At 29.9% G+C, this 13,351-nt stretch overlaps 1 protein-coding gene across 1 annotated transcript; it reads left to right on the top strand.

The window, feature by feature from the left end:
- Nucleotides 1–4,956: 4,956 nt before the first annotated feature.
- LOC123297791 lies at nucleotides 4,957–7,679 on the top strand. The gene is made up of 3 exons (XM_044879577.1): nucleotides 4,957–5,096; nucleotides 5,733–6,072; nucleotides 7,354–7,679. Exons 1-3 carry the CDS (start codon nucleotides 5,040–5,042, stop codon nucleotides 7,677–7,679), a joined length of 723 nt encoding a protein of 240 aa, XP_044735512.1. The 5' UTR covers nucleotides 4,957–5,039.
- The last annotated feature ends 5,672 nt before the right edge of the window (nucleotides 7,680–13,351 follow it).

The following is a 13,351-nucleotide window of genomic DNA, read 5'->3' as shown; positions in this document are numbered from 1 at the left end:
CCTTGATTACAAAACTTTTCAAAAATATTTTTTTTATATAATCATTTTACAATATCTTGCGGATAGTTTAAAAAGATAGTTTTAAAAGCCACGCTGTATAATAATAGTGCAGATATTAACAATGATAATAAAAGTACAAAGCTAAATAGAGGTTATAATGGCATCTAAAATGAGCCACATGCATTAAGTCGGCTACGATAATCATAGGCTGCTCTCGATGCATTCAACAGCATATACTCAACTTTATTGAAAGCATATAATGTAGAAGAACCGTGGAGGAAATAAGTAGTGGTAGTAATAGGTATATACTGCATACATAGTCGCAGAAACGAAGCAATGAAGTTCGAAAAATTTGAACAACAAGTGGGATTTGAATGCTGTTTTCTGCATTCGATTCATTAGAGCGTCAGGAAATTTTGTGACCAAAATTTATTTATAAGAAATTAAAATAAGCAATTTACATGAATAATACGCAGTTTATAATTGCATTTTAAATTAACCGTAAATATACTAAATTCACGATTCGGTTAATAGTATTGAAAATGATTCCAAACGTGTTACACGGGGATCCCCCGAGTAACGAGTGAGGACCAATTATAGAGCGAATTTCCCGTAAACGTTCAGGAGACGGCGAGGATACCGTTTACTCTGGACACTGGGTACTCGGAAACCAATTCTGACCCAACATTCGTGTTCAGCGACTCCAAAAACCCCGATTAACAAGTTTGGAATCATTTTCATCACTATTAATGGAATTGTGAATTTAGTATATTTACGTTTAATGCAATTATAAAATGTATATTATTTATGCAAATTGCATATTTTTAATTTCTTATAAATCAATTTAGATCAAAAAATTTCCTGACGCTCTAAAGAATCGAATGCAGAAAACCGAATTCAATTCCGTCTTACTTCAAATTTTTCAAACTTGAGACTGGTTTTAGTGTTTTGTTTCCGCGACTATTTTCAATAAAAAAAAAAGAATCAGTAAAAAAATAGTATTTTGAGAATTTGCTGGTTAACAATTTTCTTGGTCCAAAATTTGAAAATTTTTCAAACAAAGGTTACTTCTTTGCGACAAAGAATAAGAATCTTCTAAGAAAATTTACCCTTGCTTGACCATGAAAGCGTCCCCGTATAAGAAAAAAATTGCTATACTTTTATTCACCCTGAAAATAAAAAAGGTATAAGTGTTTTGTAGTTACCTCCATGGGCGTAGAAAATGCGGGGAGTTTGAAATCTTAAAACACCATGTTCTACGACAATTTGTGGACTTTTTTGTTCTATAAAACAATGTCTACATACTCAACTTTATCAAAATAGCATTTCAAGTTTAAGGTTAAGTAACGGAAAACTATTTTGAAATTTCACCTTTAGGACCGTGTAGAACTCAAACGAACCAACTTGATACTCATGTTTTTATAAATCGCCTCAATTTAAGCTGTACTTTATCTGATACAGCGATGTGCAGACCATTTAAAAACATTCTGTATATTTAATAATATATAATTTTATAATAATATTGAATGAATGCAAGTCATCTTTAAATGTTTTTAGTGTAACGATCAGAGGAAGAAAACTTCTATTTGATCGGCATCAGGTGTAACATCAACTTAAGACAAAAGCTATCGGCAATTAGCTACCATTTTCAAGATGTGAATGGTAGATAATATTTGTGAGTTGTTCTACATGCTTTAAAGATATATAAACAAAAAGATTGGGTTATATGCGCCAAGTCAAATTTTTACTTTTTTATAGAAGAGTCTTTTTTTTACCATGCATTATTATACCATGTATATGAAATATATCAAAGGTATACTAAGTTTAGTCCCAAGTTTGTAATGCTTGAAAATATTGATGCTAGGAAAAAAATTTTGTCATAGGTGTTCATAAAATCACCTTATTAGTCCATTACCGGTTGTACGTCCGTCTGTGATATAAAAAAAAAATAAATAAAAAAAATAAAAACTTGGTATAGGTGTTCATAAAATCACCTAATTAGTCCCCTAACACGATAACTCAAAAGAAAAAAGTGAGATTGAGTTCGTAAATGAGCAACATGTGCATAGGTCAATTGGGTCTTGGGTCCGTAGGGCCAATCTTGTAAGCCGTTAGAGATACTGTATATCCGCGAAGGCACAAATTAGGTTCGAACATTGTATAGTATGTATTATATGAGAATATAAGTCATGTGTGTGTTACATATATGTATGGCTGGCTATCTCTCTTTACTTTCATGACATGAAAAAACAAACCACTCCGTTATCAACACTGCCCATACATGGTATTTTAAAAATTAACTCAGTCAATTGTTTGTTTGAAATTACTTAATCAGATACATAAAGCGCCGTTTTACTCGACCAGGTACCTTTTTCTTTAATAATAATTCATAAGGTTACATTTCTAAAATTCATATCTCCATGATTTGAGAAGTGCATTCAGCAGATAGGGGCTAGAAAAAAATGTATCCGACCGGCAATTTTTTTACAGTTAGCAGTTTATGATCTGAATATTAATATTATAGTCAATGAGGCCGTAGTCTTGGTCTGGGCGATTACGGTTGCGCTTCTCATTTGGAAAGCCTTCAGGTTGAAAGCTATCCCCTTCAATGGATAAAAAAAAAAATTTATTTTGTTGAATAACTTCTTTATCTGATTCTTTCATTGCGCTTCATATTCAATAATATGTAATTTGTAACGAAAGAAACATCGTTCCTACCTGGTATCCCACGACACCTCTCATTATTTTTGTTTGTACCATTAATAAACTAATTTTAAAAAATGGACTTAGTGCTGTATCTCTCCGAGGTACTGAATTATAATTAACTATATAAGTGTATTATATTTTGTACTATACCTAAGTAGTTTTATTCAAAATTATTGTTATTAAAACAGATAAAGGTGAACTCTATCGTATAGCAATTAAATTATTATAGACTCATACATCAGTAGAAATAATTACGTTGCTATAAAAAAATCAAAAATTTCAGTCGAGTTCACGTATAAAAAATGAGTCTAAGACTAGACAAAAGGAGGTCATACAAATTATTTTCACCGTTATCAATGGCGCAGTTATGGGGGAGAAACGCAAGCTGCGCAGGTCATTGCCGACCATGAATAAATGAAAAGTTTATAAAAAATTTAGAGTTTTAATTTTATCCGGCAGAATCGATTTTTTTACCGATTTATCAGAACTATGAAAAACATAAGTGGTAGAAAAGCAAATAATTAAATGAAGATGTTATGTTATTTTAAGTTAAAGCCGATAAAAATCGATTTTCAGAATTAAATAACATGTTTCTACTTTAAGAGTTAATATTTATGAATTTTGAGAAGTGCTTTTTTATTTTAAAAGTCGGCTGCCCACTCTAGGAAATATATATTAACTTTTACGATTAAAAATGATATTGAACGATTTAATCAGTTTTTCAGGGCTGACTGATTAGCCCTGTTCTATCGTTAAACTGACTGACAATCAAAACTGTTATTTATATACGATAAACAATCTGTATAACAATTTTCAGCTTTAGTAAATTCATTTTAGTACCACGTAAAACTGCACCGTTTCGATAGCATAAATCAGACCCCTGTCCCATCGTTCGCTTGACTGACCACAGTATCTGTGTGTACACAACTACTATAACCAATCCTCAAATTTTCAGCTTTAGTAAATTCAAGGAATTTTTTTGGCCTGGCTATTAATCGATATTGTTTTGTATTTAAGTTCACTTTGACTATTGGTTGTCAGGACATTTTTGACAATCAAATGAAATTGGATAAATTTTTACATGATCATAATATTATAATAATACATAAATGAAAATAACAGAAATACGTTAAAAATTGCGTACACAGGATTATTTTAAATTTATGGTTGAATAATAATTAAATACAGAATGGATTTAAAAATTTTACAATTTTATTTATGCTTTTTCATTGCGGCAATAAACAGTAAGTTGTTTAGGTATTCGATAATTTTTAAGTAATAGTGCAAGAGCTATGGGTTTGAATATTCAAAATTTGGGGACGGAAATTTTTATGAGTAATAAAGTGGAAACACACAAATATAAGGGAATTCACATTGTCAGATTTGGATCGTCTAACTCCAGTTTTTAGGGAAGTAGAATATCCACTTTCGTCTGATTACTTGCATTAATTATTTTTGCTACTTGACACTAATTTAACTTAATAAAAATTTTTCGGAAATCGGGCTTTTGAATCCTTCCAGGTATACTTCCTTCCAAATAAATACTACGGGATTTATTCAAGTTTCAGCCAAAAGTTTAAAGTTTCGAGGATTTAGGTATTTATTTTAATCAAACTTTGCCTTCTTTGATGGACCTGATTGGCCCAACACGTCGTTTTTTTGAGATAACAGGCGGGTATTCAGGGATATCCAGGCGGGCACTAACAATTTTTCGTTTACCTAAGCCTCATCTGTCATCTGTGGATGAGCAATCATGTAACCTACTTGAAAAATTGGAGTATCTCCGAAACTATCGATTCTATAAAAATCATTCTTGCCTCAAATTGTTGCAAAAAATCTACTTTCAAAATGAACTCACAAGCTTTGGTGAAGAACTATCCTTCCCGGGTCAAACAAAAATGGGAATAGGATTAAAACTTTTGAGTTTTTTTAAATTTTTGAGAATGACCTTGTCGTTTAGAGTAACGTTTACGCCCTTTTAATGTTTAATTAGACATTTGATCAGGCCTTCAATGGCTTTTTGAACCAGATTTAGACACTACACTTTAAAACTTACAAGTACTGTGCTATAAGTACCTTCTATAAAACACCCAAACTAGTTTCCAAAGCCCCCAGATTATCCTCTATTAATTATTTATATTTTCTATTAATTCCTACTCAATTTTAAGTTAGCAGACCATTTCTGCTAATTTAATTTAAAAAATAAAAGCTCGTTTAAGAAATGAACTGTAATTATTTTTTCAGGATCAAAGCAGGAAATACTCCAACCCGTTGGAGGAATAAAACCATCTGCAGAAAACCAGTCTGTTTTTGTCGATTTAATAAAAAATGTTATGGCTAAGCAAAGTAAATCCAATGCAGTAAAAATAAAGTTTAAAGGAGATAATAAGGTACTTTCCACAAATATATAAAATAAAATTTCGCTGAGCTCCGTTTCTTCAAGTTATAATCACCTCATCTAAAGTTTTTTGTTTGATGCTTGTTATTGAAGTAGGATTTTTGGGTTTGTTTTCAAAAGCATTAGAAGCCGACATAAAAGACCGGAAATGGTGACTAAGGAATGGACACAATTAACTAAAAGGTAGACATGTGAAAAGACATAAAAATCTCGAAATGATTTTTTGTTTTTAAAAAGGGCAAATTTCTTTTTGGTACTTATAATGAAAATGTGTAGGGAAATGACAGACTTCAAACCTACAGACGTTAGAGATTTGCTTATCGTGTCGAATTGATAAAATTCGGTAATTTTTTTTTCTTAAAAAACATCTGATCTGATCACATGTATTTTTTTTGATTTGATAAAGAGTAACCATATCATGTTCCGAACAGAGATAATGTTAATCAATTGAATATTATTAATGTGTTAAGAGGAAATTCGCTTAGTTTTTTTTTTTTTTTTTTTTATTATATTTTTATACTGTGTGTTTAACAACTATGGTCATTTACACAGTTCGCTTAGTTGACGCAGCACCTGAACTCCCGAATTTTTTTATATCAATAAATACAAATAATTAACGTTTTTTTAGAATCCAATCGATTCTCCCAACCAAGAAGAAAAAATGTCTGTTGAAAAATTTGATTTGGTTAAAAATGAAGAGGCAGATTTTGAATATGATGACTACAAGCAGGTAACAAATGGATACGAAGATATTGAAAAAGATAATTTGAATTTTTCACTACAACAAAAACAACGAGCACAAGCAATAACAACACCAAAAACAACATCAACTTTAAAAACAACTTTAACGTCAACTTTATCATCAACCACTGGAGAAAATGCAGAGATGGATTTCCAAACACAGGAACCATTTGAAGTTCCTAAACGTAAAAATTATATCATTACTGTTACTGTACCAGTGTTGTTAGGTTAGTATACTTTTTATCAATATTAAGTGTATCTAAAAAACAAGTGAAAACAAACAATTGACTGAGTTAATTGTTGAAATTTCATGTATAGTCAGTGTTGATTTCTTTATCACATAAGACATACAAACATGTGTACATATTATAAAATTTCCGCCTAATTGGCGCTCTCACGGGTAAACAGTGATGTTTACGAAAAATGTTTCAAACAAAAGTTGTTTAATTTTTGATAAGGATCATTTTTTACATTTAAACTTTTGTTCTATCTCTAACGGTTTACAAGATGGGTCAAACGGACCCAAGACCCAATTGACCTATGATGCTCATTTACGAACTTGACCTCACTTTTTACGTCCTGAGTACGCTGTAAAAATTTCAGCTCGATATCTTTTTTCGTTTTTGAGTTATTGTGTCCACAGACGGACGGACGGACGGACAACCGGAAATGGACTAATTAGGTGATTTTATGAACAGCTATGACAAAATTTTTTTCCTAGCATCATTATTTTTAAGCGTTACAAACTTGGGACTAAACTTAATATACTACGTATATTTCATATATGCATGGTATAATACGGGCACAACTGGAAAACTCGTCAGAATATTAATACAAAATTAAATTGACTTCTATTTAAAATAATATTTCGAATACAAAAATTAATAAATGATTAAATGTTAGAGACTACAAGGCCATGCTAAAATTTATCGGGTGAAATAACTCACCAGAAATCATGTTGAAAAATATGCTCCTATATGCAAAAATAAGTTTAAGCACAATGGAGTCAATTTTGCGCCGTGCAGGTGAGTACAGGTGAGAATATGAATCTCATACCCTTTGGTATCTCACTCCTGCGCTAGCAAATATGTACGGCGTGGATACTAGCTCTGCATAAGTATTCGAGGCGAATTACATAAATGTCGTACATAAATAATTCCGGTATCTTCGGTAACGGGAGTTAAAAATAATTTTTGATCTACTGTCAATTTCCGAAGCCCTACGTGAATTATTTTTTTACGGCATTTATGAAATTTGCTTCAAATACTTATGAAGAGTTAGTACCCAGCAACGGCATATATTTTTACTGGTGGAGGGGTGATACACGAAGGAGTGTGACATTCATATTCTCACCTGCACTCACCCGTACCGCGCAAAATTATCGCCATAGTGCTTAAACTTACTTTTACATATAAGAGCATATTTTTCAAAATTTTTGTTCATCAGACTGTCAAAATCCACGAAAACAAAATTTTTGTATAGTTTAAATCAAATATTTTTGATTTTAGGATTACTTAGTGTAGCTATTTTAATATATGTGCTTTTCCGTTCTCCATGCAAAGTCATTGACATATTGAGTGATGAGCCATTTTTGACTTGGGATGAATATTATGAATCAGAAATGCAAAAACAAGGTCTAATGGTTGAAGGTGGTTATTGTTTATGTGAAGATCGACTTATGGGTTTATTAACTGAAGCTGGTATACAGCTACCCAAGAAATCGAATCCCATGAAAGAAGAAGCGGACATAGAGCAACAGGACGCGGAGGAAGATGAAGATGAAGAGGAGGAGGAGAGTGAAGTTGCAGAACCTATCAGAAGACCTAAAACCTAATAATTTAACCATTTTAATAATACATTAATAATGCTTCTATAAATTTATTTATGAAGTGCCTTCCGAAAGGGAACACTCTAGCAACTTGTGATTCCCAAAAAGAAAGATTGTATACGTTTTCATGAGCAGGTGTACTATTTTGTGACAGATTTAAACCTTTCGTTAATTTCCGGTTTAATCGGATAGATAAAGTTTTTTTTCTTAAATATAATTTTATACAAGGTGTTCTGTTATTGACAATATTTTATAGAACTGTGATTCGATAAAGTTATTTACTTTTTATTAATACTATATTAATTTATTTTGTTAATTATCTCGCAAACTAGGCCTCAGATTCAAAATTGGTTAATAACTTTTTCCTTTGTCTTTATGAGCTTATTCTGTAGGCCAACGATCTTCAGTCAATAACAGAACATCTTGTATATGTGAAGTTTTTGAAATTCTTCACGTTTTTCTCTGGGTGCAAATAAAATTCCATAGCTATTTCCTCTTTCTTTTCCAAAATAACATGCTATTTAATAAAAAAAAAAAGAAATAAGGTCGGCCTATCGTGGATTTAGAGGGGTTACCTAATAGGGTTTGATTGTGTTGAATTTGGCAACTCTGCGATTTGAAATGTTTCTTTTATATTTTAGACATGCGTTTTGGAAGGCCTGGCGGACTAAGAGCCACAGGGAAAGTGAATGTTCATAATCTCTTCTGATTAAGCTATTGTCTTAAGCGTATGAACTTCCGTTGTGAAGTACCTATATGTATTAATTAGCAGGGAATAATTGCCTGAGAAGGAAGATTAATTTTTTTAGCCTATTATGCGCGAATTACTATTGGTGAGAAAATCAATTAAAAGAAGAATAAAAATTTCTTGATAATTTTCCTCCTCGTGTGGATATTTAACGTGCTAAAAACTTCTGAAGGTGTAAATATTTTCTTCCTGACTAATTTTCATCGATAATTTTTTTAGAAGATTGAAAAAAATCAAATTCAGATTTTTATTGGTTAAAAAGAGTGAGGAAGGCGATAGCATTTTTAGCGCCTTGAGAAGATTACAGCACTTTTTGATGTATTTGAATGTGAAAATTACTGACAATCATTTTAAAATTATTCAACTCAAACTGATTCTATTTAAAAAAAAATTAATTTTGGCTACTTAATATGTACAATCCACGGAAATCTAAGTTGCGCCCTCAGACTTCAAGCTTTTAGTGATTTTTCCTAAAAAATCCAAATCAAAATTTATTAATCAAAATCTATGAAACTTTAGATGTAAAGTAAGATAAAATCATGACGAATCTAAAAATACCTTAAAATATGTGCGATACTATTTCGAAAATCAAATTGAATTGTTCTCAATTGAATCGGAAATGTAATAGTGTTTAAAAATGCTGCTATGGTCATAAATTTAAAAAAAATAGTATTTTAAAAGAAATGTTTGTCATTTGCAAAACAAAGTTTTTTCCTTTCTATGTACCAAAATTTCTGTAATTTTATTTCAGATAAAAAGGAACTTCTTATTTTTATATTCAAAATGTTTCTACAATAAATAATTTTTATACGTAATGAAGTCTTTGTCATAAGAATGGAAAATGCACGGATTTTTCCCGTGACCATAATGGAATGGTCAAAAAAATTGATGGTCATTTTCGACATCTATTTGGTAGGATCGACAAACAAATGAAGAAATTTTTTCAAAATTCCGTCATCAGTACACAAAAGCAATATCTCCATCTGCTTCGGAAAATCGCTAGCTAAAACTTTATTTCGTACAAAATTGCTAATTATGAAAAAGTTGCAAAAATTTTAACAAACGTTTGTCAAAAATTTACAGTTTTGTCAGTCAAAATTTCTTTCTTCTAATTATAAAAAAAATAGATTACAAGTTTGCGAAACCTATAATACTTTTTTTTTTCAAAACTGATAACATTCTTTTTATCTACATAATATCTTTAGCATGGTTAAGTCATAAATAAAGTCATTTAATAATTTACTGTTTATTGTCCAATTGGGGTTTCAACACTGTCAAATTTACATTACCTCCTGCAGTGTAGGCGACAATTATTTAACCGTATCCGGTGGTAAAATGTACATACATGTCCGGCTTAAATACTAAAATTGAAGATACTGGCGCCTTCACTTACAAAAAAATATAATCATAAAATATTAGACACACTTAAAATATTCATTGATAAACTGGGAATGTTTGGATTTAATAAGTACCTGAAAATATAGAACTCAAGTGGTATGTAAAAATATAAAAACTCTTAAAATTAAAACGAATGCATACCTTTTTTATTTGGGAAAAATATAAATAGTATACTTAAAGTTGTAGTGGGTGCTCGTTTTATTCTATCACTGGCAAAACTGGTTGGTCAAATAAATTAATGTTTTTCTAATTTATTTCCGAAATTGTTCGCTTAAGGTATTTTGATACCAAAAAAATGAATATGATCAAAAAAATTGAAAATTTTATTTATCAATTAATCATTCTTTTATACGTCTTTTGTGAAAAACTCATATCAATTTTCTGAACGGTTTAGGAGAAATTAACTATCAAAGTCAGTGTTTTTACCAAAAAATAAATTTTTGTTAAAGTATCTTAGATGACTTATTTATGATTTTTCTTAAGATGAAAATACGTATTTTTTATCTTGTATCTGTATTTCAGATATTTGTATCTTAAATAAGTCACATCTCTGACAGTTGTCAATAAATAAATTATTTTTATTTATACTTCTTATTGGTAAGCGCTTTAGATTATTCATACTTCCTTTTCTCAATAGTTTAAAATTTTTGTGTATATGGTTTGGCTATAGAAAAGAATGAATACCTACATGAGGACAATTTTAATATTTTGTTTGTGGTTTTAAACTATTTTGCTAGGATTAGTAACAAAAATCCAAAATAAATAATAATTTCAAAATAAAATAATGAAATCTTCTTTTATTCGATTTTTGAATAGAAACATTGTCCTAATTTTTTTCTTGTATTGTTCAATTCTTGTTGGATGGTTTGATAATACTCGTTAATTGTAGTAAATCTGGGTAATTTAATACAATACTTGCATTGGATTTATGAAGAGATAAGCCTTTGGTTAAAATGGACATTACCTAAGCTGTATAATATTTATTGTAAACTATTTATTTATAATACGAAACAAGAATTTATGAAGAATTGTCACAATAATCAACTTTTCAAAATAAATGGTTTAGGTTTTACTCTAATAGAATTCGTTCATTTGTAAATACTCTCGGTGTCAATCAGCACATGTAGTACAGCAAATGAAGGGTTTTGCTTACTATTTTTAACATCTTGGTCCGATTGTCCTGAAACTTGGAAAGTAAGTAGAAAATAGCGCAAGAAAGAAATTTTATATTGTGCTATGGTGGGTTAAAAGTTACATTTTTCTGTAACATTCTTTCATTGTACGTAGTTACTTCACTATCAACCCTAATTATAGCTCAGTTGGTGAAAGCGTCACCAATTCCGTACGCGATATGCCTAGGGTACCGGGTTCGACTCCCGCCATGGATTTGCTCATGGACAGACAATTTAATCTAACCTATCCTACTTCAGCAATGTGTTTTGGGGGGTAAAGTGGATACACAAAATTCTAAAGCAATTTGAAATTATGTTTCGGAATTTTCTGCAAGTGTTGCTTAAATTCATAATTTCCTCAATGCGTTATGGAAGACAATTATCTTTAAATACACTTAACATAACACTCAAAAATATCAAGACACGTTTCATAACGTAACTTAAATGTTTCTTATTTTGAATGTTATTATTTACGTATTGATAAGTAAGTATTCTTCTTATCTAATAATTATTGAACCATAATTAATGACTTTATGTGTAAAAATAAAGGTGTATGAATACACACAAAAAGTGTTTTCATAACAAGTTATTGTAATCATTTAAAAATAAAAATAAAAATACTTAAAAAGAGCAATGTAAAAACTTAAATTCATTTTAGTGATTCTTTTCATAATATTTCAATAATTGTCAAAATCACTTTGTACTACCGAAAATATTTGTTGGGATCATTATTTCAAAGCCGACAGTATTTTGATGTACAGATATGTGTGAAATGGGTCTTTTTTTAAATGGACACTAGATCATTTAAACGAAATCCAATAAAAACTGAACGTGCAATTTTCAATTTTTTTCGTATAAACAATGATAAATTAATCTGTTGAAAATTGGGATTGCAATTACTTTTATGAAATTAATTTTTGATACAAATTTTGGATCTCCTTTATTAATATTAGTTTAAAACTAATAATATTTAAAAATGCTTCTTTAAAATTAAAAACTTGATTACGAAATTTAGTTGTTAACCATAGAGTTTGCTATTAAAAGGTGTTGAAATTTTAAACGGTATTTAAACATAAATTATATAACCAGAATGAAACGTTATATACCTACTTAAGTCAGTGGCAGTGCTAAGTAAGTAACCGCGGCATTATTAGGCCCTTTTATGTAAGCGTCTGGTCTATTGTTTGTTATTTTAGGATACCGTATTATTTGTTAATAAATCACACGATCACTTGTATTTTATTAAAAGTAAAACTCATATATGTGCATACTAAACAACACCAGACTTTGCGTCAGCACCTATCTTTGTTTAAGAAAAAAGTTTCAAGTTTTCTTTACCTATATTTAAAGTAACAGATCATCGAGCTAAACTCCAAAAATATATTTTTTAGAATTTGATAAAACATAAAATTTTTACAAAAAATACAAATGGACATTTATAAACATTTTATTGCATTTTCTCAAAATTTATGGCAAGCTGAATCGATTGAAAAAGTTTTAGTTTTCTGGATAACTAAGATGAAAATGGTCGGTTTTTGGTGTCGTTTTTTTTGTTGCACATTTTTTGGTTTTATCTCCCAACCAGCAATCAAATCAGATTGATAACGTGCGATAAGGAATAAAATTCTAAAATTTTCTAGACAGATTCATTATCACTTCTAATATCTCTTTAACGTTTCACCGTTTAAGCAAAGCTGCCCAAATAAAATGTTACAGAACCTTCGACAGATACTATTATTATTAGTATTTTGTTTTTGATTTTTAATATTTGTATGGTTATTAGATATGTAAACTGCTTGTCGGTTAAATAAAAAACCATAAGTAGCTGCTATAGTAGTAGCTGCTAGTAATAATAGTTAATACCTTTGTACTTTTAGGGATGTCTTACTATGTGAAGTATTTGACTTCAAAGATGCGTTGCGTTAATGGGTTTTAAAAATACCGCTTCTGTATTCATTAAACAAGACTATATACACAATATATTAAACTAATGTAATATTATTATTATTTTATGTACATTTGTATAGCCTTACATAATATATTGGTAGCCAATTATTGTGTGTTTCATGTAGTTTTGAACATTAATTAAGGTAGTACGATCGTCAAGGCAAGCTTAGATTTGTGGTTGAAATTATTTGTACTTTATTTTCAACTTTGTTTTTTTTTTTTTTGTTTTAATAATTAATTAGCCCAGAAAAGCACAAAACTGAAAAGAGATTTTAATTGAAATTTTGATAGCGTGCTCAGTACGAAAAAATTGATTTTGAGTTCGTAAATGAGCAACACAGATTGAAAAAAAGATTAACAACTTATGTTTGAAATATTTTTTCGTAAACATCACTGTTTCGTAAACTGGGATA

The sequence above is a fragment of the Chrysoperla carnea genome, chromosome 4, assembly GCF_905475395.1.
Source record: "Chrysoperla carnea chromosome 4, inChrCarn1.1, whole genome shotgun sequence".
Classification (NCBI taxonomy): Eukaryota; Metazoa; Arthropoda; class Insecta; order Neuroptera; family Chrysopidae; genus Chrysoperla; species Chrysoperla carnea.
This window is presented reverse-complemented; position numbering and strand designations above follow the sequence as displayed.

Coding starts and splice junctions, on each gene's coding strand:
- LOC123297791 (XM_044879577.1), top strand. CDS start 5,040: ATGGCTAAGCAAAGTAAATCCAATGCAGTAAAAATAAAGTTTAAAGGA. Junction 5,097..5,732: donor AGTTTAAAGGAGATAATAAG/GTACTTTCCACA, acceptor ACGTTTTTTTAG/AATCCAATCGATTCTCCCAA. Junction 6,073..7,353: donor TACTGTACCAGTGTTGTTAG/GTTAGTATACTT, acceptor TTTTGATTTTAG/GATTACTTAGTGTAGCTATT.